The 27445-nt window shown below is 57.1% G+C and overlaps 1 protein-coding gene and 1 long non-coding RNA gene across 9 annotated transcripts in view; both read right to left on the bottom strand.

Moving 5' to 3' along the window:
- Positions 1 to 13279, bottom strand: part of LOC138728438 (uncharacterized) — a 31762-nt gene extending 18483 nt beyond the window's left edge. Inside the window, exon 1 of the long non-coding RNA XR_011338704.1 lies at positions 13246 to 13279. This is a non-coding gene — a long non-coding RNA (uncharacterized lncRNA). The remainder of the gene's footprint in view (positions 1 to 13245) is intronic.
- EPB41L1 (erythrocyte membrane protein band 4.1 like 1) overlaps positions 1 to 27445 on the bottom strand; it is a 60732-nt gene that overhangs the window by 18483 nt on the left and 14804 nt on the right. For 3 of the 8 annotated variants that reach the window (XM_069871716.1, XM_069871715.1, XM_069871709.1), the window contains exons 2-15: positions 12927 to 13125; positions 12495 to 12659; positions 11019 to 11123; positions 10899 to 10941; positions 9968 to 10043; positions 9484 to 9702; positions 9291 to 9378; positions 8867 to 9019; positions 7795 to 7892; positions 7471 to 7646; positions 6992 to 7140; positions 6454 to 6489; positions 4256 to 4447; positions 2965 to 3063 (exon numbers count right to left, since the gene is read on the bottom strand). In XM_069871716.1, the coding sequence (XP_069727817.1) occupies positions 2965 to 3063; positions 4256 to 4447; positions 6454 to 6489; positions 6992 to 7140; positions 7471 to 7646; positions 7795 to 7892; positions 8867 to 9019; positions 9291 to 9378; positions 9484 to 9702; positions 9968 to 10043; positions 10899 to 10941; positions 11019 to 11123; positions 12495 to 12659; positions 12927 to 13097 (1770 nt within the window). In that variant the 5' untranslated portion in view covers positions 13098 to 13125. Of the gene's footprint in view, positions 1 to 2964; positions 3064 to 4255; positions 4448 to 6453; positions 6490 to 6991; positions 7141 to 7470; positions 7647 to 7794; positions 7893 to 8866; positions 9020 to 9290; positions 9379 to 9483; positions 9703 to 9967; positions 10044 to 10898; positions 10942 to 11018; positions 11124 to 12494; positions 12660 to 12926; positions 13126 to 17316; positions 17421 to 27445 lie in introns of those variants that run through there. The other 5 variants (XM_069871717.1, XM_069871714.1, XM_069871710.1 and 2 more) reach the window with 4 other exon arrangements.

Raw genomic sequence — 27445 nt, forward strand, 5'->3', positions numbered from 1 at the left:
AGAGGTGGGTGCAGGCTCTTCCCACTGCTGAGACACCCACTGCGATGACAAACGTGCATCCCAAGCCATGCCACACATGTGGCAGTAAGGGCGCTTCTCCTCCACGGATGGAAGATCCTTGCCAGGGACACCCGTGCCCTGCCACAGCCCTGCATACCCGTGCTGGAGGAGCAAGGTCCTCAGGAGACCTGTCCCACGCCAGCTCCCTACAGCATCGCTCACACGAGCCCTTCTGATACCTCTTTACCCTGCATTCTCAAGCACTGCCTGCTCTCCAAGCCCATTCCTCCAGTGCAGGTTTTATTTTTTCCTAGTCCACGGATCTGGCAACAGAGGCAGTCGGTGACTGCCAGGAGCAATAGGTAGCATCTAGGTCTTTCACAGTTGGGTTTGACACATCCAAGTAACATTACCACTAACTCAGCGACTGCGCTGAGGGAAGCCCTGGCTGGTCTCCAGCTTTCCCTCAATACCAGTGTCCCTGCTCAGGAGCGATGTTCATGGGTGATTCACCTAGAAGACTGCTTACTTCCCTGAGGGTACAGCAGCTTTTCTGAGCTCCAGCACCATGGTCTCATTGCTGAACCCTTTCTGCAGCCAAGGCAAGGATGGACAGGTTGTGACCACATGTACAAACCTCTTCAGTGAAGCCCTCTTGCCGCTCTTCTCTGGCTGCAAACCACAGTCCTTTGGAGGAGACCTTTCCTGGACAAAGATGATGAGTTTCTTCAGGCTTCTTCTCTGAATTAAAGCTTGAGATACAAGAAGCCTTAAGACAAGTCTTCTGAAGCCTAGAATAACGTGTTCGTCCATGGCAGGACCTCTTAACCAGTAAGGAAAACTCAAAAGCTCCAAAGTAGCTTCCTTCTCCTCAAACTTTGTTGGGAAGAGCACAGCCCTCCCCAAAGGAATGGCCAACCCCTCCATGGTGTGATCTGAACTCTGCTCTGGAAGGCACAACGCCAGCTCTGGCCACAGCTCTGGTTCCACAGCTCATGGCAGCCCTTGTGTCTCCAGAGCTTGAGAACTCTTGGGGATGTTTGGAACAAATATCTCGATACTTAGGTACATCCTCCAGGAAAGAAGAGAACTTCTGGAGCTTTGGCGATCCGTAGACTGGCAGGACAGAGCATGAGCCAAGGCAAGAGCTAGTCTATGAAGTGATGATTCTGGGAAGCGTCTGTCCCTAGAGCAACCCTGACTTCCCAAGGGATAATTTACTCTCACACTTCTCCCTCCTCCCCCAGCATGTCTGCTCTAGGAACAGGAGCATTTGTGAAGACCATTCTCACTGTGATCTGCACATCACAACAGAACAAGCTGGTAGAAAGGAAAACAATGGCAGCACGGAGCAGAGAGAGCCCCCTGCCCCTGTCAACAAGGTCCATAACCTCAGCAGAGCCCAGGTCAGGCAGGAGGCTTCTCTCTTTGACATCCTTCAATGTCCCTGCCATCTTTCTATGCCTCTCAGTGAGACTCAGTTCGCCTGAGTGCACAGCACAAGCCTCATGACAAAGAGAGGACAATGAAGGAATCTGAGACCTTGGGCTACTTTGTCACCTAAGGATGAGGAGGCTTCTGGCACCTCCCAGCCCAGCAGTCTGGTCCTCCAGCAGGAGCGAGGACTGAGAAAAGGAGGGGAGGGTGGAGATGATGGATAACCCAACCTCAGCAGGTCTGAAGCCCACAGGCACCAAGGGACTTTCTGGTTGAGCATGATGAGAGCTCCAAGCAATCCTCAAGTCATCACCCTCTCAGGGCCACGAATCCCTCACGGTGACCGCAGGCCAGGAGAGGACAAGTTCTCACATATGAACTGCTGAGTCTCAGCCACTAAAGCTTGGAGAGAAACCACTGGTGAGGCCACCTCGGCATGTGCACCCCAGCGCAGCCCTGGCACCCTGAGAGCCTCCAGAGGGGCAGACTCACTAACACAAGAGATGTGTGCACACTTCATTTCTGCTTTTTCCGTCCACCAGCTCCTGAATACCAGCACGTAGAGGTTACCACCATGGACTAGGAGATGCTGTTGTGAGCCTAAGCTTCCCCAAAAGTGCCTGTATCCTTGGTGAAGCCCAACACTGCCCCAGCCCTCGCTCCCACCCATACAGCCTCACCTCCTCCAGCCAGCCTAGGCTCCAGCTCTGCTGGCAGGGCACAGCCTGCCATCACTGTCAACTTCTGCACAGACTGAGAGAGATGACAAGGAGTAAGCGTGGGACCAGCCTTGCCCCTGCCTTGTCTGCACCCCTGCCTGAGGCTGCTCTTGCTCCGCTGCCTTCCCTGGGAGCACTCAGGCAGGATGTCCACCCCAGCACTGCTGGGGTCCAACTGTGCCAGAACCAAGTCGAGAAGAGCAGTTTTCCTCTGCTCTGGGAGGGCTTTCTTGGCTGTTTTTGGCACCAACCACCATCATGTGAGATAAACCCTGCAGGCAAGCAGTGCTGAGCTCACATTCACCGTGTGAGCCCACAGGCACCATGTGAGGACATCAAAGGCAGCATGACCCTGCTCTGCACAGGCTTCCAACACTCCTGGTGCCTCCAGAAATGCCCTGTTCCAGGGTGTCTGGGGAGCTGTAACTGCAGCCAAAGCAAAAGGGAGGCACAAGGGATTGCTGAAGACCTGGAGCAGACACCCACACAGTGCCAGAGCCAAAGGGCCAGTGCAGCCTCGGGACCCCAGCACTGGCCACCAGCACCCAGAGCACGGCCAGCATGGGGCGTGCACTGCACTGGAAGGTCTCTCCCCAAACCCTGCCCCACAGCTCAGAAAAAAAACCAGTCAGGGAGCAGATTTCACCACGAGGTGAGGAATTCTGCCCGTCACGGGAGAGGGGACCCAGCCAGAGGGGCCAGCAAACGGCTCAAGGTCTGCTCTGAGGGCAGGAGTCACCTCGGCAGGGACCCAGTGTGGGCAAACTGTGATAGCAAGGGGTAAGGAGGGGAGGAGGATGGTGACAACCTCAGGAGAGGAGACAAGGCTTTTCTGCGTGAAAGACTCCATGCTTAGAGAAGCTCCGTGCTCAGATGCAAAATCGTCTAGGGTGTCCTCTTCCATCGTCTGTGCCAGCACGGAAACCCCAGCACCCACGGGGAAAGAGAGAGAGAGACAGACAGACAGAAAGAGAGAGACAGAGACAGAGAAAGAGAGAGAAGAGCGCACATGAGCAGGAATGAAGGAACAAACGGTGGGTAGGTGGGTGGGTGGGTGATGAATGGATAAATAGATGGATGAACAGAGGTCACAGCTGTGCCAGCTCTAGATGCTCCATCTCAGCACAACATATTCGTATATAAAAAAGATGCGGGCTGAACCCCCTCTTCCTCTCCCCGGTTCGACGAGGGGCCGTGAGCTCACCTCTGCCCAGGTCACCCTGGAGCCCCAGCTCTCCACTTGGTGCTGGAGACCAGCAGGCACACGTACAGCTCACGAATGCCCCAGCCCAGCCACCCCAAGACTGTCCCGAGAGAGAGAGAGGGCAAAGCGGGTCCCACAGCTGGGACTGCCCCTGCCTGGACCCCTGCCCACCCATGCAGGTGCAAGACTGGTTCCAGAACCATAGTGGGGGGAGCAAACAAAGGGGGTCCCTGGCAGGGGGAGGGCATCCAGGCTGGCAGCGGGGTGCCCTCACCACACACTGCCTGTACTGAGCCAAGCAGGGACCCAACGCCACAGAGCATCCGGCTGCACCACATCCATGCCCCTCCCGCTCCACCAGGGGCTCTGCCTGTCCTGGCACCCCCAGTTCCAGCTCCCCGGGTGCCTTTCATTCACACTCGCGGTCTCACTGCAAAACCAGGGGGCAAAATGCCAGGAGAGGAGGACACGCATGTGGAACGGCACCTCTGCGCAGGCATCTGGTGCTGCTCAGCTGAGGACACCCCTCGGGCATGAGCTCCACCAGGCACTGCAACGCGGCAGCCCGGATGATATGAGGGCTCAGGAAAGCCCCATCTCATGGGCTAACAAAGCCACAACCCAACTTTCAGGTGACCCCAAAACACAGCCCTGCAGAGAATGCTGAGAAGTTCCACCTCATGCAGCGCATGGGCTCAAGGGGAGATCTCTGTCAGCGGTGTGAAATGGTTACAAAATGTAGAGACAAGGTCCCCTCTGTCCACCTTGTGTCCCCACCACGTAACTTCCACCACACATCTCAAGGCAACACAGGAGGCAGAAAACCGGAGCCCAACAGCTTGGGAACACCTCCTCGCAAACAACCTGATCCCCCTGTAAGACAAGCAGAACAAACCTCGCTGGCCTTTTCTGGGGTTCCCTTTGGTGTTTCATCTTCATGCTTGGGTGAGGAAGAAGCTGGTGAGGAAGGCAGCCTCCTGTCCCGGTCCCTGTGAACCAGCTTGCTGTTGGGCTCCTTCAGGGTTCGTTTCAGCTCGTTGATGCTGGCCTGATGCTTCAGCAAAACATCTTCTGGCTTGTCTAAAAACTTGGGGAAGGAGAGAGGAAGATAACTATGATTAAGGCACCATCCAAAGCAAAAGAGATGAGCAGGGGCACTGGGAGGGTTTGCTTCACACTGGGCTTGAATTTAGGGTCTCAAGAGCCAAATGAAGAGCGCGTCAGAGCATCCTGGTCTGCAGTTCTCACTGAGACCACTGCAGGGAGAGGCAAAAAGGCAACAGGAGGCTGAACGTATGTGGTGGGCTGCCCTCCATGAAGGGCACAGCATGCCCCTTTGGCATCTCCAGCATGGCTGGCAAGGACAAGTTAAGCCACCCGGAGGAAGAGTGGGCTCGCCCTTAGAATCAGCAATGGAGGAGGTGCTACTGGATATACCAGCCCCATCCTGTACTGCCCTCTCGTGCCAGGCACAACAGGAACCCGAGCATCTGTTGTAGGAGGGCAGGGAACTGGCATTTCCAACTGAGCTCCTTAGACGTGGGCTTCTGCCAAAGGGCAGGAGGTCAAGGGCTGGTCAGAGATGTCCAGTGTGGATCCAAGCCTGGATCACCATGGACCAGCCTGGCCCCAACGGCAGCCTGGGGTGGAGACTGGCCTGCTGCGGAGAGAGGACAGCTCAGAGCGCTCAGGTGCAAAGGGGGGTTTAGGTGTTAGAGCATCATTTTGTGACGGTTACAGGCACCAGGGTGGCTCCCCTCGTCCTGCCGCAGAGGTGGGCAAACTGGCTCAGAGCAAGGACCAGCAAGAGCAAGAACCCTGGCTTCTGCTTCAAAATCAAACCTCTTTTGAGGTTCGAAAGGAGTCACCTAAAATACCTCCCTGGAATTTCTCCTTGGCAACAGCCCAGAGACCCAAGAGTCCCATAAAAAACCCTACCAAACTTTCCAGATCCTGAAGGCTCAGCGTGAAGAAACTCTCCTGTGGACCCGTGTGTCTGAGCCGAGGAAAAGCGCTTCACGGTTTGCCCACCTCTGGGCTCGGGGTGTGCCAGGGAGCAGCACATGCACATGCAGCGGGGGAAGCAATGAGGCGGGCAGGGGAGGGACCGGTGCCCACCGCCCTGGCGGGCTCTGCCCTGCGGTGCTGAGCAGGACGGCTTGGGCTGAGCGGTGCCAGCACGGCAAACCCCATCGCCTGGCTGCGAATGGCCTCAGCAACAGCTCCAGCAAGGATCTACATCCCACTGCGAGCCGAGGGGAGAATCTGTGGAGCAGCCACGGATTTTAGGCTGGGATGAATCATTCCTGATATGGGGCCACCACGGACACAGGAGTTGGTGCAGAGGAGGGCAGAGTTCCATCTTCTCTGCCACAGAGCTGTTGGGGATAGTTGGGCTGGATGATCTTTGAGGTCCTTTCCAACCTTAGTGGTTCCATGATTCTATGATTCCATGACAGCCCACCCTCAGGCTGGGCACAGGGGTGGGTGCCGGTGCCTGATGGGCACCGAATGCAGCTCAGAGACCCATTTGCTCCCCAGCAGGGTGGGACGTCAGCCGCAGCACCGCAAGGAGCTCCAGCCCAGCTCTCCGTGGAGGGGAGCCACATGGTGGAAGTTGGGGGGCTGCGGGAGAGCAGAGCCACCAGGCAGGGCAAGATGACAGAGGCAGCTCAAGTCAAGCAAAAGCGGAGCGCGGGTCGGGGTACCAGTGGGAGCGATGGGACCAGCCTCCACGGGAGAGCAGGGGCCGCGGTGCCGGGCGGAGAGGAGACACAAGGCGAGGACATGGAGGAGTCAGTAACACGAGCAGAAGCCAGGTCTTCCCAACGGGCCAAGGACTCGGCCGTTGTGCCTTGGGAGGGCTCTTGCTCACATGTACAATTAGGACCACCTTACTTAGTGGGATAGAAGATGCCGTGTGTGTGCTGGGGCAGATCCCCAGCTCTCTGCTCATCGGGATTCTCTAGCATCCAACCCCCTGCCCTGGTGCATCTTGTATTCCAGTAAATAGGGTGACACACAGTGTTGCTTTGGAAAGGATGGACAATATGATGCACCGATGACGACTAAGATACTCCAGAGACAGAATACCTCCTGCTTGTGCCTGGGGGTTGTTTCGTGCTCCGGCTGGCAGCAAAGAGAGGGTTAAAAGTAACCAGCAGGGTAAGTCGAGGGAATTTGTCACAAATACCATAGTTAAGTTGATGGGCTGGTAGGGCGCAGAAGAACCAGACCCCCCTCCCCTTGCAGCGTGGGGCTGGAATGGGCTGGGGTGTCCCCGGGGCAGGGAGCGGGTGGGCTGGGCCCAGGAAGCAGCACACGTGGGCACCGGTGTGCCTGGCCTGTCCCCATCCCTGTCCTGGGCTGCTCCCAGGTCCAGCCACACCTGGAGATGAGGTGTGAGGCAGCCCAGAGTGCGATGGGGAGTTGAGCCATGGCCCTGTGACAGCCCCATTTCCACCAGTGAGGCCGAGAGCCACGTCCCAAGGGTCCCACCAGCTTGGGGCAGAGCTGGCAGAGGAAGGGCTGCAGGGGACCGTGTGCCAAGGTGACCCTGCTGCCTGTGCCCTGGGGCCCCTTCCCGGTGTGAACCAGTATCCACCTCCACCCTCCTCTGCCTCATCTGTACCTTCAGCTCCTTGATTTTCGTTGGGGTGGTCACCTCCTCATCTTCTGCCTCGGACCGTCTCCTGCTTCCAAACTCACCGTCCTCGGCCCGCTTCTCGCCCTCTGCCCCGGCGTCGTGGTTCTCACTGACAGAGGCTGGGCGCGAGAACTCTGCCCGTGAGGGAGAGCTCAGGTCACCCCCAACCTGCCACCCCCAGCCCCTCCCCGCATCCCCCAGCCCCTGCCCCTCTCCCTGACAGCTCAGACCTGGGGACCCCAACCTGTCCCACCCCTGCCCTGCCACGTCCCCCTGCTCACAGCCCATGGTGTCACTTAGGATGGGGACAGACCCTCTGCCATGGGGGTGCGGGTGGGGGATGTCCTCCAGAAGGAAGCCCAATGGCCAAATGAGCTGAGTGGCTGGCAGAGACGACCCAAAGAGCATCCCCTTTCTCCCACCAGCTGAAAAATCTCCCTCCCCCTCCCCAGTTTGGGGCATACCTCCGTCAAGGCTGCGAGACATGGTGTACCGTTTGCTGGAGGAGCGCTCAAAAAAGGGAGCTGGGCGGTCGATGAGGGCGCTGGCCTGTCGTGTCTGCGCCTGCGTCCGCCCGCTGTAGCGAAACTTGGAGCCCATCACCAGGAAGCCCTTGGGAGGTGGCTCTGGGGACACCAGTCTAGGAGTGACAGAGGTGGAGTGGCGTCAGCAAGCCCCAGCTGTGACCCCCGGTGCTGCCCACAACGTGTACCCACTGCGGCAGAGGCAGGAGCATGCCTGCCTCCAAGAAGGGAGGCCTGGAGAAGGTCTGGAGAAGGTCACCTCACCTGAAGAAGGTATGATGCTCTATGCAGACCTTCCAGAGACGCTTGGCAGAGCGATGGTTGGGCAGCTTGAAGCCAATGGTGCTCTCAAACTGCTCATACTTGGGGGAGACAGACAGAGAGATCTGCCGTTACAGGCAGATCCTGCCCTAGAAGACATGGTGGGCCAGGCCCTGCCTTGCCAAGGCCCTCAGGTTCCCCTGACAGGAGCCATGACCCTGCTAAAAGAAATCTCCAAAGCAGTGCTGGAAGGTCCATGCCCAGCCCCATGGGGTGGTGGGATCACACCCTTGATGCTTTTGGCCTAAACACTTTCCCCAACTGCAAACGGCTTTTCAGTGTAAGATAAAATCCCTCAAGAAACAAAACCCTTTTACAGCTTGTTTTGGTGAGAGGACATCCCCCCCCTTTTTAGATGCACTGCCCCTGACCTCCTGCCTGCTGGAAAACAGACGTGGAAACACATTCTCTCATTCAGTGCATGGAGAAGTGAAAAGAGTCAAAATAGAGTCGGAAAAGGAACAAGAAAAGACCTCCTGATGTTTTTTGTGAAGCATGGAAGACACCTCAAAAACGGCCCTCAACCCCTCTTCTTGGGTGACCTCCCTACGCCTGGGGGGTCCCAGCGTATGGGGGGTGGGGAAGGGAGCCTGGGGTGCCCCCAGCCTGCTGACAACACTTTACAGAATCACAGAATCACCAGGTTGGAAAAGACCTCCAGGTTCATGGAGTCCAACCATTCCTATCAACCACTAAACCATGTCCCTCAGCACCCCATCCACCTGTCTTTTAAACACCTCCAGGGATGGGGACTGAACCCCCTCCCTGGGCAGCCTCTGCCAGTGCCCAACTCTTCACTTTCTGTTCTTCACTGTTGCCAGTGAAGAAACAAGTACATGGACAAGAAAGCACTCGCTGGAAGCCTCCTAAGGCCACAGATCTTGTGCCACCTTGGCCTGTGTGGTCAATAACCCAGGATCCTCGGGGCAGAAGCTGGAGCCAGGCATGGACCTCCCAGTCCAGCCGAGCAGGCACCGTGCTGTGCCCCGGGGCCGCACTGGCACACGGCACCCACCTCACCCGGGCGGATCTTGATGTAGAAGTTGCTTCTCTTGTAGGAAATCTTGAGGATCTTGGGCCAGGCAAAGCGGTTGATCCTCAGGCGATCCCTGTAGATGAGGAGGCCGTTGGCGCAGACGCCCAGCATGATGTCGATGCCCTCTGAGTCCTGGAGGAGGCAAGAGGGACAGGAGAGGACCGCTAAGCTGCCCAGTAAGAACGAGTCCAGCCAGCAGCGCCATGCTCCCTCCTGCTGGGGGACCAGCTGACAGGGTGGTTTACTGCATCACAGACTGGTTGAGGTTGGATCTCCGGAGCTACGCAGAGCTGGCTGCCCACGAACTTGTTGAACCTTTGTCGTGGGACGAAGGGGACGGGCAGGCAGGAGGACAGGATGGGATGGCTGTGGCCATCGCCCTGGCAGCCCCAGGGCCCCGTACCTTGGCGTGGTGCAGATCCACCCCATACATGGAGAGCTTCTTGGCGTTCTCCAGGAAATGGATCTCCGCTTCCCCAGGAGTCATTCCCCTGCAGGGAGACAGAGAGGAGGACACGTGGCCAGGTGCCCCACCAGCTGTGGGCCAGCTGCCTGGTGCCTCCCTCACCACCAGCCCATCCTCTCCTGGTTCTCACCGGTAGGTCTTGTGCAGCTCCATGATGCGCTCCTCCAGCTCCCGTGTCTGGTTGGGGGCGAAGCGGAGCTCGTTGACGTAGTTGCCCACATGCTCCTCAGCATCGTAGTCACCAAGCTCAGCCTGCACGGCATAGGAGCCCAGCAGGGCGTGGGTGACGAAGGAGCAGGGCAGGCGCCCTGTGATGATGTCTGCCCGGAGCTGCAGGCACAGGTAGTATCTGCAGGAGGGGACAGAGGGTGAGAGAAGGTTGGGGCTTCCTGGACACCTCACCTTGCACTGCTCTCCATGGGGACTGCCACCTCCCACGGCCACCTTCCTGGCCCTGGAAGGCGTCCTTCAGACATACCACACGCAGGGGAGGGGGCAGCAAGCCCCAAGACATCCCTGGGCTGCCCACATCCTCGCTGAGCCCTTCCCCACACTCCCAGCTGGTCCCATGGGAACCTCCCCAGCACCCGTGCCCATGGAGGGGTGTTCCTCACCTTGTGATGTCCTCCGTGAGCTGGGCAGGGTCTGGAGGGTAAAACTTCACAGTGAAGGCAAAATTCCAGGGCCCGTCTAGGGAGGGGAGAGAGCAGTAAGTGCAGCACACACGCTGCCTGTGTGCAGGAGCATCCAAACACCCACCCATTAAGGGTCCCACCACTTCCCCCAGGCCTGGAACAGGCTGGGATAAGGGAGCTCCAGAAGCTGTCAGGAAAGTGGCCATCAGGACACCAGCACGAGTTGGTTCACCCTCCCCAAAAGGCTGGGGAGAGAAAAGCATCACAGCTTCAGGAGCCATCAGCTCAGCATGACTACTGACACCACAGCTAAAGCCTCACATGTCCCAGGAGGTAACACCTTCAGCAACAGCCTTCCTGCTGCCCCAGCAAGGCAATGTCAAGGGCAAAGGCACCCCAGGACCTGGCCCAGCAAGCCCCCCACTCCTCTGCTCACCCCTGTTCTCCCTGCTTGGGGTAGGCAGGGATGGTGCCCAGAGAGGGACAAGGTCTCAGTCAACTCTCTGGTGGCATTGATGGGGTCTTTTATCCCCAACCCTGTCACGAGTAAGAGGAGAGATGGGTAACAGGCAGCCCAATGAGCAACAGCATCCCTGCCAAAGGCCCTCTCCAGGATGGACGGGGAGGGAACCTGCTGGAGGACGGGCATGGCCGAGCCATCTGAGGGCACCTACTGGAGGACAGCCATGGCCAAGCCATCCAAGGGGGCCTGCTGCAAGACAGCCATGGCCAAGCTGTCTGAGGGGACCCTGGAGGACAGCCATGGCCAAGCCATCCAAGGGGACCCTGGAGGACAGACACGGCCAAGGCATCTGAGGGGACCTGCTGGAGGTCAGCCACCGCCGAGCAATTTGGGAGCCCTACAGGACACCCCAGGACTGGGGAGGATGGACCCTCCTGGGGCACTTACTGCGGATCTGCTTCTTGATCTCCTTGGAGGGGTCCAACCAGTTCTGCAACAAGGAGACAGCAGGTCAGAGGGGCCCTGCATCACAGAGGGGACGGCCGCAGAGGGACGCGCTGTGCTCACCTTCTGGCTGTCTGAGTCGCAGAAGGTGAGGCCGAAGTAGTCCTTCTCCAAGAGATTGAGGTGCTCACACACCATGTCGAAGAGGACCTGGCCTCGGGCATGTTTCTGTTGGAGACATGGAGAGGCCGATGGTGAACCAGCTACCTTGTGCTCCTGGAGACCCAGCAGGTACGGGCAGCACTGGGAAGGGTCAGGGTAGCCATGGCCATCAAGTTGACCAGAAGAAGGTGCTATGCTGCCTTTGAGAGCAGCTCTTTCACCCAGCAGCCCTGCTCTGGGGCCACCCAGGAGGTCCTGGGGCCACAGGGACAGGGCAGGGTTGAGCCCAGCCAGCATGGTGCAGGCAGCAGGTCCCATGGGCCAGGGGAACCTGGTGCCCATCAGTTCATGCCACCAGGAGAGATGCCAAACCAGAGTGGGCTCCAGCCAGCCCAGGCACCTCCACTCCAGATCAGCAAGCTGGGACAAAGGCATCCCACAGCTCCGGGTGGCTGTTGCTGCCTGTGGGACAAGCTCCTTCCCTGTGGCAGGGGTGGCAGTGGTGACCTGCTTGCTCCAACAGCTCCTTGACCTTCCCGTGCTGAGGGCTCCAGAACTGGACTCAGGGCTCCAGGTGGGTCTCACCAGAGCAGAGCAGAGGGGCAGAGTCCTCTCCGTCCCCGCTGGTCCCACAGCTGCGGATGCAGCCCAGGACATGGTTGGTCTCTGGGCTGCGAGTGCAAGTTGCCGGCTCACATGGAGCTTTTCATCCCCCAGCTCCCCAAACCCTTCTCAGGGCAGCTCCCAACCCATTCTCAGCCCAGCCTGAGTTCATGCTGGGATTGCCCTGAGCCAGGTGCAGGACCTTGCCCTCAGCCTTGTGGAGCTTTATGGGGAGGGACAGCAAGGGATGAGAAGATGAACACAGAAAGGATGAATGCAAACCCGTCTGAGGGTTCCCGGGTGTCAGGCCCTTCATACCAAAGCCTGCACACACATCCTTCACCTTCACGGGGTGGCCAACACGCTGTGCTCTTGAGGTGTTGGCAGACAGGCTGGCACATGGCTGTGTCATGCACATATTGCCAGGCAGAGCTCAATCCCCCATCTAAGAAGCTTCTGCTTTTTCAGCACTGTTTTCTATCATGAGTAGCTGCCAAATTTGTATGAAATTCCCTGCTAGGCTCTGTCTTTCCAGATTTTTTCCTTATTTTGAAACTTTAACTCAAACGGCTATTTCTGTGGATGCTTTTCACTAGGAGCTTTGCACTATAAAACTGACATGGGAACCGCCCTGACATTAGAATCATAGAAACCCAGAATCACTAGGTTGGAAAGGACCCATTGGATTGTCAAGTCCAACCATTCCTATCAGTCATTAAACCATGTCCCTCAGCACCTCATCCACCCGTAATCCCTCCACACTGGGGACTCGCTGTGCTGGGCAGGGTCCCCAGCCTGAGATGAGTCCCCCCCTTGGTGCAAGCTGGGACTCACCTCCACCTCGCATTCGTACTCAGAGGCGTCGAGCAGGGTCACTCTGCAGAGGGCACTCTTAACTTTCTTGGTGGTTTTCTGGGGTGACTTCTGGGTCTTGCTGGGGGTGGTTTTGTCAGAGAGCCCGTCGGTCTCGCTGTAGTCCTTCTCCTCCATCTCTGTGCCCTGGAGCAGGGAGATGTACAAGGTTACCCAGCACCACTGCCAGGATGACAGGCAGACAGGGAAAGCCCTCCAAGAGCAGATGACCTCTGGGAGGTCCACAGCCAAGCCTAGTTCCCCCAACCCACCAGCACAAGGGTCTAACAGCACACAGAGGTGCCCACCAGGCTCCTGGCAGCAAGGACACGGCGATGGGCAGCATCCCCTCCCTCCGCTGCGCCCTCCTCTCTCCTGCATCTCATGGCACTCGGCCGTGCGTCCCCCACTCACCGGGTCCATATTTCGGGCTTCAGACTGGGCCCCGGGCTTCTCATTGGCCTCAGTGTCCCGGCCGGTGGGGTTGGCGGCTGCGGGGCCGTGCGCGGCTGCCTCTTGCTGCTGCTGTGGAGCTTCCTCCTGCGTGTTCTTTACCTCTGAACCAGGCTCTGTCTCTGTCGTCATGACCGCTGGTCAGCCTGCCCTGCCACCACTGCCCGAGGAGAGACAGGAGGTGTCACCAGGGCTGAAGGATGCTGGCTGGGCAGCCAGATCATAGAAGCATAGAGTGGTTTGAGCTAGAAGTGACTTTAAAGATCACCTAATTCCAAACCCCCTGCCATGGGCAGGGACACCTCCCACTGGATCCAGTTGCTCCAAGCCCCATCCAACCTGGCTTGGAACACCTCCAGGGATGGGGCAGCCACCCCTGCTCTGGGCATGCTCCAGAGTTGCCCATCTCTGCCCTGCTGCCCGCACTCACAGATCTGCTGACCGTGCCAGGGGGACTTCGAAAAGGGCCGGTGGCACCAGCACAAGACATCAGGATTGAGTCAGAGAAGAGCCAGCAGCACGGAAAGGACGCAGGCGGCAGGAACCCATGGCGAGCAGAGCACAGGGCTCCCACCCCATCCCTGCACACACAGCAGGGAGCAGGACTGGCCACAACCCCCTGCTCTCCCCAGTCCTGGGGCCTTCAGTACCTTCACTATTATTTTTTAGGGGTGGAAGGGTTTATTTGAGGAGGAAAAACCAGGCAGTGAGTCAAGTTAAAGGCGGCACTGACACAGGAAATTACAGACATGGACAACTCCAAATATTGCATCCGGCGTGGCTAGATTTTTCCCCACTGGACTTTCCCAGCAGCAGCAGCGCGCTGGGTTCCCATGGCAGGCGCAACTGGACCCAGGGTGGCAGCAGGGCAATACTGCCTCCAGCCCCACAAGATGATGGCAAAACAAACTCGGGACGAGAAAAAGGGCAGAGGGAGGCATTTTCCATGCTGGGGTGCTCAGCAACATGTTTTTTTTGCAAACTTTATGGTTTTTAAACCTTTATGTATTTAAAACCTTTAAGTAAATGCAGCACAGGGCTGGTGGGTTCCTGGGACAGTCTACACACACACAGGTCACCAAGCACTGTAGAATCCTAGAATGCTTTGGGTAGGAAGGGACCTCAAAGCCCATCCAGTTCCATCTTCCTTGCCATGGGCAGGGACACCTCCCACTGGATCCGGTTGCTCCAAGCCCCATCCAGCCTGGCCTGGAACCCCTCCAGGGATGGGGCAGCCACCCCTGCTCTGGGCAACCTGGGCCAGGGCCTCCCCACCCTCACAGCAAAACATTTCACCCTAAGATCTCATCTCAATCTCCCCTCTTGCAGCTAAAAACCATTCCCCCCTTGTTCTGTCCCTGTTCTCCCTGATCAAGAGCCCCTCCCCAGCTTTCCGCTGGCCCCTTTACGTATTGGAAACTGCTCTAAGGTCTCCCTGAAGCCATCTTTTCTCCAAGCTGAACAACCCCAACCCTCTCAGCCTGTCCTTGGACAAAAGTGCTCCAGCCCTCTGTGTGTTTCCATAGCCTCCTCTGGTCTCGCTCCAACAAGTCCATGTCCATCCCGCACTAAGCACTCCACAGCTGGGTGCAGGATTCCAGCTCGGGTTTCACCACTACAGAGCAGAGGTGCAGAATCCCCTTCCTCACCCTGCTGACCCCACTGCTTTGGATGCCACCCAGGATTCTCTTGGCTTTCTGGGCTGCAAGTGCGCAATGCAGGCTCACATCCAATTTGCCACCCACCGGTGTCCCCGGGTCCCCTGCAGGGCTGCTCCCAGCCCATCCATCACCCAGCCTGAGCTGGTACTGGAGGTTGCTTCAACCCAGGTGCAGGGCTTTGCACTTGCCCTGCTTGAACCTCACGAGGTTCCCCCAGGGCCACCCCTCCAGCCTGCCCCAGTCCCTCTGGATGCTGCCCCTTCCCTCTCTCCATCAGCTGCAGCACTTGGTGGCCTTCACAAACTTGCTGACTTTTTTTCTTTTACAAAGTAAACACAACTCACACCACCGCTCATGTCCCACCTTCGTGTGTCCTCAGCACAATGGAGAGATGTGAAATCTTACCCAGAAAAACTGCTAAAACTGGTTGCAGGGTGGAGCAGGGGACAGAGAGAAGGCAAAAGAAGGGACTTGCTTCACACCAAAAGAGCCAGGATTTCATCCCACTGCCCCAGGGCTACACCCTCCTAGTCAGAACAGGCAGACAAGCCCTGAGAAACATCAGCTCGGCTTCTAACAGACCCCAGTGCTCTGCCGAGGGCACGGGAAGATTTCAAAGGTCACCACTGGTTTATTTTTTCTGCAGAGGAAGCAGAGATGTTTTTTTTTTTCCCACTGTAGATTCAAGTAGTTGCATGTTCTCAGCTCCAGTCCCTCTATGGATCATTCCCGACCGCTTCTGTCTGGTCCTCAGTGTGTGAATTCTCTAATCCATGTGAAATCTCTACAATGACAACCAGTGCCCTGGGCCAAAAACACTGAGTTTTGCACTTGAGGTTTCTAAACTTTCCCCCAAACTGTTTTTTTCCCTGCACTCATCCCTGAGGAAATTAAGGGAGTTGTTCAAGGGTGGCAGGCTGGGAATCCATCCCATTACTCCCAGCCAGCCCTACTTTGCATATGAAGCTCCAGTTCAAATCATTAATAGGCATGAATGATCCACGGATCCTAACTTCCAAAGCAAGCAGGTGAGAGCAGGAGACAGGCGCATCACAGCAGCAGAGCCTTTTTTATCCGCAGGAGGAGCAGGACCCCGTCCCACCCAGGCTGCCCCAGCCCTTCCCAGCACTCAGCCCAGCTCATGCACGTTCCCTTGGGAGCGAAGCCAGGGTCGGAGCAGCTCCAGCGCTGAGGCTGGCAGCTGTCCCAGCAGCAGCTGGCAGAGAAAGGAGACAGCGGGTACCATCTCCTCAGACCCGTCCTCCGTGCAGGGCGCTGGCTGAAGGACTCCTCCTGCCAAGCACACCCCCGGTTTTCAGGGCTGGCTCACTTGTGCTGCAGCTGGACCCAAAACAGGCTGTGGGATATTCTCCTCAGGGCAAACAAAGGGTGAAATGGCCAGAACCACGCTCCAGGCTACCAAGCCAGGCATGTGGGAATGGGGACTGCAAAGAAAGCCCTGGCAGGATCAGAGGTGAACCTGCTTGTCATGCCTATAATCTCCTCCCATCATCTCCCTGCCTGCTCCTCCTTCCCATGGTGTTTTCCTCTTCCTCCTCTTCAAGCTGAAGTGTGGATTCACGGCTTTCCCAGACGCTCTGCCCCCACACTTCCCCGGCACATCCTGGCTCCAGCCTCCGCATCCCAGCGGGGGTTCTCCCAAGCCCACTTTCCCATTCACCCCCTGCTGCTGGGCTGGGTTTCAAGGCTGAGAATCCTCTGCTCCTGAGCTCTGCATTCCCTGCCTCGCTCCCTGCTGAGGACCCTGCCCATCCATGCTGCTTCATTCTTGAAGCATCACAGACCAGACAGGCACAAGTCGCTCTGCAAAGCCCCAAGATGAGCACCCAAATGCATCTCTGCAGGCTCCAGCGCTGCTGGGGTGCACAGGGCTGGATAACAACCAAGTGCTCTTCTCCCTCACCCCTGCATTCAGCAGCTGCCAAGGGTCCTGTGGGGCAGATCCTGGTGGCAAAGCCCAAAGCCATGGGGACACCCAGCTGCTGTGGGACAGGCAGAGACGGGGAGCAAGCTGGGCATGGAGAGTGCCCCAGATGGGGCACAACACCAGGCAGGGGGTCCAGGTACTTGTCAGCCCCCAAGAACAACGGAGAAGCTCACCAGGGCTGCAGCGCCCAGCGCCTCTGCCACAGGGAACAGGCAGGGTGGGAGCACAGGCAGAGCCTTGCAGACACCTTGGAAACACGAGAGGACACCGGGGAGTCCTGGGGATCCTCCACAGACACATAAAAGTGATCAAGGAAAGCAGTTCCCAAAGCCCCAGCAGCATGCGGCACCCCCGAGACCCGCTGTCACCCAGCCCTCGCCCACACCCTGGCACTGGGGGACATGCAAACCCCACACAGCCCAGAGCCAGCCCGGAGGCCAAAAAATCCTAAGAACTGCCCTGTTTATGAAGGGGGGGGATCAGACACGTGGGGTGTCCCCAGCTTCTGGAGACTAATCACCGCTCCTTGTGCAGGGCTGCCAAGTCAGAGATCTGCATGGCTCCGAATGTTTTCCCAGCTGGAAAAGTACCCCATCCCCCTGAGCCAGGCTCCAGGACCCACATCCCACCCAGGCTGGTGCTCCACTTGCTGGCAGCTAAAGCCCTGAGCATCCTGTGGGCAGCCAGCAGCACTGCAGAGCATCCCATCTAGTTGCCTTCTCCACAGCGGGGTCAGCCCTACCTTGGTGCCAGCTCCCCATGTCTCCAGCACAGCTCATCACTGCCAGGCTGCCACCGCGTCCGAGGCAGCGCTTTCTGCAGAGCCGCCTCTTCCCCAACCCCAACACCCCCGCACAGTGATTGATGTGTACCGCAGCCGCAGCCCAGCTGGGAACTGGGCTGCCTTCCCATCCCAGTGCCGGGCTCCTCCATGACTCTGTGCCCACACCGGAGCCCCTTGCTGTGGCTGGAGGATCCCGCCTGGATGCTGCCGCTTAGCCCTGTCCACTCCCTTGCCTGCAAAGACCTGACTAATCCTGAGCCAGCACTGGAGAGCCCACAGGCTGCGATCCTGCCAGCATCCTTCCCAGTGTGTGCACCGGCAGGGAGAACTCAGCTCCTGCACTGGCTGCTCAGACCCACTACATCTCCATCCCGAGTTAATCTGGTACTTCCCTCCATCACCCCCTCCCATCTCGTAGAGGGTCCTAGGGCAGCAATCTCTGCGCCGCTGCCAAAACACGTACCCAAGCACCCCACTTGCACGAGTCAGCTTGGAGATGTGCCAGCAGCCATAGCTGAACAGAAGCTCTTTCATCACCCCTGTCCACAGCAAAGTGCAGAGCGTGACACCCAGCACATCCCTGTCCACACGTGGCTCCTTGTCCCCTCCTTGTCCCCTGCGAGGGACACCACCACAGAGCAAACACCGGGGCTGGGTGCCGCACCGCAGGGGTGTCTCGTACCCCTGTAACACAGCAGCACGAAGGGCCTGTAAAGCACAGTGCTGACACCAACGCAGCAGAGGGACAGATTCTACCTTCAGTGAGCGATGGGGAATCCCTGGAGCAGAGGCAGAGCTGCAGGGTGGCAGTAGGTGCTCATCAGTGCCCAAGACCCAAGTCTGGCAGCACTTAAGCAGCACCCACCAGTTTGGACACATGCTGATGGCAACTCCAGAGCACGCCGAGCCATCAGCAGCCCCAAAAAAAGAAGCACTAGCCGGCAGCCCAGCAGCTGGCTGGCAGGCTCCTATCCCTGCTGCTATCAGGGTGCTGGCACCACACACGTGGTCCAGCCACACGGAGCCTGACAGTGCTGGGCGCAGAGGGAGGAAACCCTGCTAAGCTCCAGCTGCCCAGTTGCTCATCAGTACGAGTTCTTTAAGTGGTGCCATGGGCAGGGATGTTCACAGAGCATCTGCACTGGAGGAGACAGCGCAGGAACCGGGTTCCAGCCGATGAGCCCCCTGCGCAGCCAGGCACCGCTCAGCCAGGCTGGTGTGTGCTGTGCTGGTAGGTGGCAAGCTTAGCCTCGCACGGGCACTCAAAATGCTGGAGTGGACAGCCTGGGGGGTGCTCAAGCACCTGTCTTCCTACACCTCCCAGCAAGCCTTCCCTCTTCCAAACAGCCAGAATCCTAGAATGGCTTGGATTGGAAAGGACCTCAAAGCCCATCCAGTTCCAATCCCCTGCCATGGGCAGGGTCACCTCCCACTGGATCCAGTTGCTCCAAGCCCCATCCAACCTGGCCTGGAACACCTCCAGGGATGGGGCAGCCACCACTGCTCTGGGCAACCTGGGCCAGGGCCTCCCCACCCTCACAGGGAAACATTTCTTCCCAAGATCTCATCTCAATCTCCCCTCCTGTAGCTGAAAAACCGTTGCCCCTCATCCCATCCCTGCACTCCCTGATCCAGAGCCCCTCCCCAGCTTTCCTGGAGCCCCTTTCAGGATTGGAAACTGCCCTAAGGTCTCCCTGGAGCCCTCTCTTCTCCAGGCTGAACAACCCAAACTCTCTCAGCCTGTCCTCATAGCAGGGCACCTCAACCTCGGCACCACAATCCCCACAAGTGTAGCCAGGTCAGGGACCCGTCAGGCTTCCAGCTTCCCTGGCTCCTGGCAGGGAAGCAGCTCCCACCGGAGCAGCATTCCAGCACCCCACATGCAAGTGGGACCGCAGCCTGGGCATCCAGCATCCTCAGTGGCATCTCCAGCCTTGAACCTCACCTCACCCCTGTGGGCTGCAGTTGCAGGGATTTGGGGTCAGGGGCCGCAAGTTCCTGGCTGCCCTGCACCCCTGCTGCTCTGGTCAAGGCTGGCGTCACCCATTTCTGAGCACCCACGACTGTAAAACCTCCTTGTTTGGAGCTGCTGTGGGAACAAGGAAGAGGAGATGAAGAAAGTGGAGGGAAGAGACAGCCCAGAGCCAAAAGAGGAGATGAAGCACAGGCAGGAGAGGGAGGGGAATACGGTGGCAGACAAAGACCCTGAGACCCAAGCCAGGCCTCAGATTGGACCTGACGCGTGATGGGAAAGACGTGATTTTTCATGTCATGCACAATCCCCCGGCTCAGCCAAATGCCCCGGCCCTGAGGAGCTGCCCAAAGCAGGAAGGAGGCAGCAGGAGCCAGCAAACCAGCCTGGAGAGGCTGGTGATGGCCTTGGTCATCCTCCCTCTCTGATGAGCACTCAACTCCATGAAACACCCCTATGCTGGCTCCACAAGGTAGACTAGGGAAAACAAGGGCAGAAAGGACCTTCCCTCCATCCCAGGCAAGAAGCAACAATTCACCCAGCCTGAGGTGTTCAGGCACCAGGGTGACAGGCTGAAAGGGACCCATCGGAATGGCCTCAAACTGTGCCAGGGCAGGTTCAGATTGGACATCAGGAAAAATTTCTTCCTCAAAAGGGTTCTCAGGCACTGGCAGAGGCTGCCCAGGGAGGTGGTGGAGTCCCCATCCCTGGAGAGGTTGAAAAGACGGGTAGACAAGGTGCTAGGGATCTGGTTTACTAGTGGACAGGTACAGTTGGGCTTGATGATCTCAAAGGTCTTTTCCAACCTAAGGATTCTGTGATTGTCCCCACTGTCCACTAACAGGGATGGAGCTGCCTGTGGAAAAGCTCTTCTCCCCAGCTCTGCAATCTGCCACTGGTGACACCCACAGGGTGCACAAGGCATTGGAGAGACCTGAACCACAATAGGTTTCACGTGGAGTCCTGCTGGCACCTAGGTACAGGAGTGAGGATCTAGGGGAGCCAGGGGCTGCAGCACGGCATTCCTGTTCCATGCTGAAACAGTCTTTTCCCAAAATACCACACTTGAACTGCTTATCCCTGTCACCATCTGGTCAGCTCTGTCCTCACATTAGCAAAAAAGAGCTCAGTACCCACCTTGAGGTCCACACAGGGAGAAACAAGCACTGGAGGGGCTGTTACTAGAATATTTGTGGGTTTTAACTCCATTGCCCTGCTTTCAGGATGCCTGGCTCATAGTTCCTGAATGCCTAAAGACACCAGCACAGGCTTCGCTCTGGTTCCTTCCCATCTGACCCTCTGCCAACCACGAGGAACATTCATCTGGGAGAGAAGAGCAGTGGCCCCACTGTGGCTGTGCAGCCATGGACCACATCTCCACCAGCGACAACAGACTGAAGCAGGATCAGGACCCTGAAAAGTCACTGAACATCTACACTGGACACTGAGAAGGCTCAGCTGGACAGGGAGGTGCTGCGCCATCTCATTTAAACTACATATCGCCTAAGAAGGTTGGACCAGATGATCCTTGAGGTCCCTTCCAACCTGGCATTCTGTGATTCTATGATTAATAACAACAGCACACTCAGCACGGTTCCCCCTGCTCATCTCAGGGTTCAACATCCCACTAACAAGCTGGTTCGGGGACACCGACCCACCGGATGAGGCCAGGAGCAAACCAAGGAGCAGCCCATCTGCTGGTGAAGAGCTCCAATGAGGAGAGGGCAGGCAGAGGAGGAAGAACCTTGTCCTACGCACTGAAATATCCCATCCCTCGTCCCCATGGTGCAGCAGCTTCCCAGACTGACACAGAGGAGGACACGTACCCTCTGCATGCACCCAGGCAGAGGAGAAAAGAGCTTTTAAGTTTTTTTCCAAGTCAAGGACAGCTCTGAACCCTCAGAGATGTTCCAGGCTTGCAGACAATTATCAAAGATAAGAGACAAATCTTTTAAAAGCCTAGAAGGGATGGAAGAGGGATAACAGAGGGTGGGGAGAAGAAAAAGCAAGTCAGCTCAGAGCTGCCATGAAGGGGGAGAGCAGCCCATGGGCTTCCTCCACAGGCTATGACCTTGCACAGAGGACACCACGGGCCACTGTGGGGATGGGGACCACGTGGAGAAAAACAGAGAAAAACAAATGCAGAGAAAAACAAATGGTGCCAAGGGGCGGGTACCTCCGTCCTGCCCCAAAGCTGCAACCGCACTGCAGGGCGCTCTCCAACCCAGCCTGGATCCCCTTGTGCGGCCAGCGGGTCCATGCTGCGCCATGATAAGAGACAAATCTTTTAAAAGCCAGAGGGATGGAAGAGGGATAACCATGTGGTGCCCTACTTGTTGGGGAAGCCCCTGCCTAGCCTCATGTCTTCCAGTTTGTCTGGGACAGTGCCCCAGTGGCTGGGGACCCCAAAGACCCCTCTGGTTACCCCCAGACCCCATGCAAAGGTCACCAGGAGATGTGTTGGCTGGATCCAGGGCTCTGGCCGGCACCCACTGCGGGGAGCACACGCCTTCACTGGACTGGATGCACAGGGCAAGCCTAAAGGGCAAGGAGGAAAGGGGCCCCCAGCCCTTCCCACACACCACAGAATCACAGAATCAAACAATCACTTGGTTGGAAAAGACCTTTGAGATCATTGAGTCCAACCGTACCTGTCCACTACTAAATCATATTCCTGCGCACCTCATCCACCTGTCTTTTACCTTCAGGGATTGGGACTCAACCACCTCCCTGGGTAGAGACAGGGAGAGGACAGGCCGTGCCACCAAGCCTGGAGGAGCAGGAGTGGAGCTGCCCCAGCCCCTGTGCTGCCCCACACCCTTCTTCAAGAGCCCCACATGCTCCCGGCTCCCCTCTCATCAGCTCCCCACCAGGTCACAGCCCCAAGATGCTGAGATGCCATCTCCCCCCAGCTCTGTCCTGACTTTGCTGCGGCACAGGGGTTCCCACACACAGCCAGTACTTGGGAACGGATTTCCTTCAGTTCCCTTCTGCTTTCTATTCATGTGTCCCCTGTTTGTCTTTCAGCAGCAATTAGCTCTGCCCGGGCTGCTTTCCCTGCCTGTTTTATATTCTGGATGTATCTATAATGTATATATTATATACATTAATGCAGCATCATCACCGCACAGGCAAACACACTGTGCACCATCACTTCAGAAGGTCCGAGTCCTAAAGGCACCGTGACGCCCGTCCCCAGCCGCGCCTGCAGCGACCGGCACTGCAGTGCCCGCTCCTACGCCCAAGTTCTAAAATATATGTGCGGCATAGCTAAATTCCAGCTGCTGCGGGAAAAACTGTAACTTGGAAATTTCCATGCTCTGAAGCATTTCACAGATACACAAAAGGACCAAGAAGGTGTCAAAGGAGCTTGAAAAAGTCACAGGGCTGAGCAGGAGCCAGAAATAGCAACCAGGAGCCCGGGCTACGGCCGGACACCTCCCCATCAGGCTGCCCCGCAGCAGAGACCAACCTTCGAACGATTGCCTCGGCGGAGATGGATGGCAAGAGGATGATGGCCTTGAATAACCTTTCCTACCTGGCTCTGACTCTGCTTTGCAAAGAAAATACTTCACCAGCCTCATTTCAATACATATTTGCAAGCAACATTATTTGTCTCCTCGCAGAGCTGGGGAGAAGCTCCCCTTTGACATCCGAGTGCCCGGACATGATGGATGTATAAACTAAGGACAGACGGAGAACGCCTCAATGACTTGCAAAATGTAACCAAAGAAACCCACCGCAGGGCACCTGTTCTGCAAAAGTACTGCAGGAGAAGGAAATCAGAGGCTGGAAAGCACCAACTTGTGCACTGAGGACACAACACTTAGAATTACAGAATCATTAAGGCTGGAAAGGACCTCCAAGATCATCCAGTGCAACAATCAACCCAACCCCACCGTGCCTGCTAAATCCAAAGTGCCACGGCCACATGGCTTCTGAACCCCTCCAGGGATGGAGACTCCATCACTGCCCTGGGCAGCCGGTTCCAGTGCATGACTTCAGCCTCTGACCTGAGCTACAGCATCAAGGATGGGACCCAGTCCCCAACAAGCTTAAACCTTTGGGCAGTTCTGACTGTTTACATCTCTGGTTGAGGGCATCTGAGCCCAAATAATACTCTTGAAGCATAACGATAGTACTTGACCCTCAACTTCAAGCCCTGTTCAATGTCTTTATCAATGACCTGGATGAAAGCATTGAGTGCACCCTTAGCAAGTTTGCAGATGACACTAAGATCTGTTGGAGGGCAGGGAGGCTCCAAAGGGATCTGAACAGGCTGGACCACTGGGCTGAGACCAATGGGATGAGGTTTAACAAGGCCAAATGCCGGGTCCTGCACTTGGGGCACAACAACCCTGAGCAGCTACAGACTAGGAGAAGTCTGGATGGAAAGCTGCCTGGAGGAGAGGGACCTGGGGGTGTTGGTTGACAGCGACTGAACATGAGCCAGCAGTGGCCCAGGTGGCCAAGAAGGCCAATGGCATCTTGGCTTGGATCAGAAACGGCGTGACCAGCAGGGCCAGGGAGGTTCTTCTCCCTCTGGACTCGGCACTGGGGAGACCGCTCCTCGAATCCTGTGTTCAGTTCTGGGCCCCTCCCCACAAGAAGCATGTTGAGGCTCTGGAGCGAGTCCAGAGAAGAGCAACGAAGCTGGTGAAGGGGCTGGAGAACAGGCCTTATGAGGAACGGCTGAGAGAGCTGGGAGTGTTTAGCCTGGAGAAGAGGAGGCTGAGGGGAGACCTCATTGCTCTCTATAACTGCCTGAAAGGAGGTTGTGGAGAGCAGGGATCTGGGCTCTTCTCCCAAGTGACGGGGACAGGATGAGAGGGAATGGCCTTGAGTTCTGCCAGGTGAGGTTCAGGCTGGACATCAGGAAAAAAATTTTCACGGTAAGTGTCATTGGGCACTGGCAGAGGCTGCCCAGGGAGGGGGTTGAGTCCCCTTCCCTGGAGGGGTTTAAAAGTTGGGTGGATGAGGTGCTGAGGGACATAGTTTAGTGATTGATGGGAATGGTTGGACTCAATGATCTGGTGGGTCTTTTCCAACCTAGTGATTCTGTGATTCTATGATTCTATGATTCATGCTCAAGCTGGTTCAGGACTGCTCAATGGATTTACAGCTGTGCCAGATGTGCTGGGGGGTCACCCACCTCCCTTTTTCTGGTGGGTGGTGGGTGATCCCCACTTTTAATCTGAATTCCAGAAACACGTGCTCAGCACAGAGCCCTGCAGTGTGGTTTGCAGGGACCACAGCTGTCTCCCCATGTGCACACAGGGTGGAGGGAGGTTGTTTCACCCTCCCCATCAGATCACAGCAGGAACGGAGCTGTCTGTGACCGAAACAGTGCACCAGGAGGTCCGGCCAAGCAGGAGACTGTACTCTCAACTTAAGACAATGATGGCTGGATGCAGCCACCAGGTCACCAAGGTGCCACGGCACCAACTCCTGCACCCCAGCCACTGCCAGAGAAAGGACCGAAAGGTGGAGCTCCCTTTGCAGGCAAAGCATATCCCTCTCCCGCTCAGTGCTGGCATAGCTCACAGCCAGGCTTGGGAAATGCTGATAAGATGAGGGAAAACATCTTCTCTTCCCTCCTCTTGCGCCGCTCTCCTTCCAGACAATTAATTTCAGCCCTGCGCCAGCCCGTGGCTGTCTTGCAGCGCCGCTGTGAATCATCGGCAGCAAAATGCTGACTCACAGAGGTGAGGCTCCGGATGCAGCTGACGTGGGAGCCCTGGTCCCCACTGCCTCTTGTGCGCTTGCCCTCAATAATCCTCCTCCAGGTTCCCATCCCACCTCTGCCAGCCCCAGGGAGGCTGCAGCAGTGGTTCCTCTTGAAGACGGTGCTTCAAGAGAGCTTTTAATCCTCCTCAGCTCAACACAGGGAGCAGCTCCATCCATACCAGCCTGACACACTGCTAATAGCCTGCTGTGGTGGAAACCTCTCCCTGCACCGCCGCCTACACCAGTGCTTTATGGCTTTATCCTCATCACATCAGAGAGGGATTCTCTGGCATCTCAGCAAACCTCCTTCCCTGTAGTTGTGGGCTGTGGTTGTCCCTGTCCCGAGGAGCCAGGGCACAGCTCCTTCTGCCTTTCCACTCTTTCAAGCTCTGCAGCTCCCCACCATCCCCAGGCCACTGTGACCCCTCCAGGGGATTCTTCCACAGGGAGCTGGTGCTGGTGTCCACTCAGCCCTGCATAGAGGAGGGAGCAACAACCATGGCAGCTCCCTCGACCCAGGGCAGAAAACCTGTGGCCACCATTCAACCAGCAAGAACTGTATCATAGAATCACAGTATTCTGGGTTGGAAGGAACCTTAAAGATCATCCAGTTCCAACCCCCCTGCCATGGGCAGGGACATCAGGGACATCCCACTAGATCAGGCTGCCCAAGGCCCATCCAACCTGGCTTTGAACACCTCCAGGGCTGGGACAACCACAATTTCCCTGGGCAACCTGTGCCAGGGCCTCACCACCCTCATGGTGAAGAAATTCTTCCTTATGTCTAGTCTAAATCTGCCCCTCTCCAGGTTATAACCATTACCCCTTGTCCTGTCATCACAAGCCTTTGTGAACAGTCCCTCCCCAGCTTTCCTGGAGCCCTTTCAGGTGCTGGAAGGTCGCTATAAGATCTCCTCAGAGCCTTCTCTTCTCCAGGCAGAACAGCCCCAACTCTCTCAGCCTGTCCTCATACGGGAGGTGCTCCAGGCCTCTGATCATCTTTGTAGCCTCCTCTGGACCCGTTCCAACAGCTCCATATCCTTCTTATGCTGAGGATCCCAGAACTGGACACAGGACTCCAGGTGAGGTCTTACAAGAGAGGAATAGAGGGGCAGAATCACCTCCCTCACCCTGCTGGCCACGCTGATTTTGATGCAGCCCAGGACATGCTTGGCCTTCTGGGCTGTGGGCGCACATTGCTGGCTCATGTTGAGCTTCTCATCAACCAGCACCCCAAGTCTTTCTTGGACTTGGGGCTGAGAGCAGGGCTGCTCTCAGTCACATCATCCCCCATCCTGTATTGAAATTAGGGACTGCCCCAAGCCAGGTGTAGGACCTTGCCCTTGGCCTTGTTGAACCTCATGAGGCTTGCACATCCCCACTTCTCCAGCCTGACCAGGTCCCTCTGGATGACATCCCATCCTTCTGGTGTGGCAACTGCACCACCCTGATGGGAAAGTGCCTTCTCAGGTCCCTCCCCTTCCCTCGGTCCTTCCCAGAGGCGACGCAGAGGCCCTCAGAGAGCAGCAGGTCTACAAATCCACTGAACTAAGGCAAACACGGCTGCCTAGGGAGGTCCCGGCGGGACCAGCCCCAGCAGCTTCTCTCCACTCCACTCTTACAGAGCAGAAAGCAGTCAGCAGAGCCATGGGTAGCTGGGCACACAGCTCTGCTGGCTCCAAACTGAGCGCATTCCATTCCTCCTCCTGCCATCAGGACCTCGGTTGTGCCATGAGGGTCTAGTTCACGCACCCCCGCTGCCTGTAGCCAGAGGGACCACCAGGTTCACCAGTCTCTGCCAGCCTCATGCAGATCCCCGCTAGCCAGGGCAGCAATACTCTGCAATCACAGCACTGAGATTCGCCGTCTGGCGCGTAACCACAGCTTTCTAAGACCCCTCATGCCCACACACCTGTTTCAAGCCCCCTCTCCACGTTCACTCCTCCTGTCCTGCTATTTTCTCTCTGTTCCTTAGATCAGTCACACAGATGGGTGCTTTAGCATCCAAGTCTTTTTTCCAGACAATCACAACCCGTTCTGATGTTCTCTGTTTACTATAAAGCAGTTCCCCCTTCGCCTCACACCAAAGGCATCCTCCTGTTCCCGGGGATCTGCCTCCTCTGCCCAGGAAGAAATTAAAATGTTAAGCGGAAACAGGGGAGAGTGAGATGAGATCTTACAAAGAAATGTTTTCCTGTAAGGGTGACGAGTCTCTAGCCCTGGTTGCCCAGAGCAGTGGTGGCTGCCCCATCCCTGGAGGGGTTCCAGGCCAGGCTGGATGGGGCTTGGAGCAACCGGATCCAGTGGGAGGTGTCCCTGCTCACGGCAGGGGTGGAACTGGATGGGCTTTGAGGTCCGTTCCAACCCAAACTGCCCTGTGAGTCTAGG

The sequence above is a fragment of the Phaenicophaeus curvirostris genome, chromosome 18 (assembly GCF_032191515.1).
Source record: "Phaenicophaeus curvirostris isolate KB17595 chromosome 18, BPBGC_Pcur_1.0, whole genome shotgun sequence".
Taxonomy (NCBI): domain Eukaryota; kingdom Metazoa; phylum Chordata; class Aves; order Cuculiformes; family Cuculidae; genus Phaenicophaeus; species Phaenicophaeus curvirostris.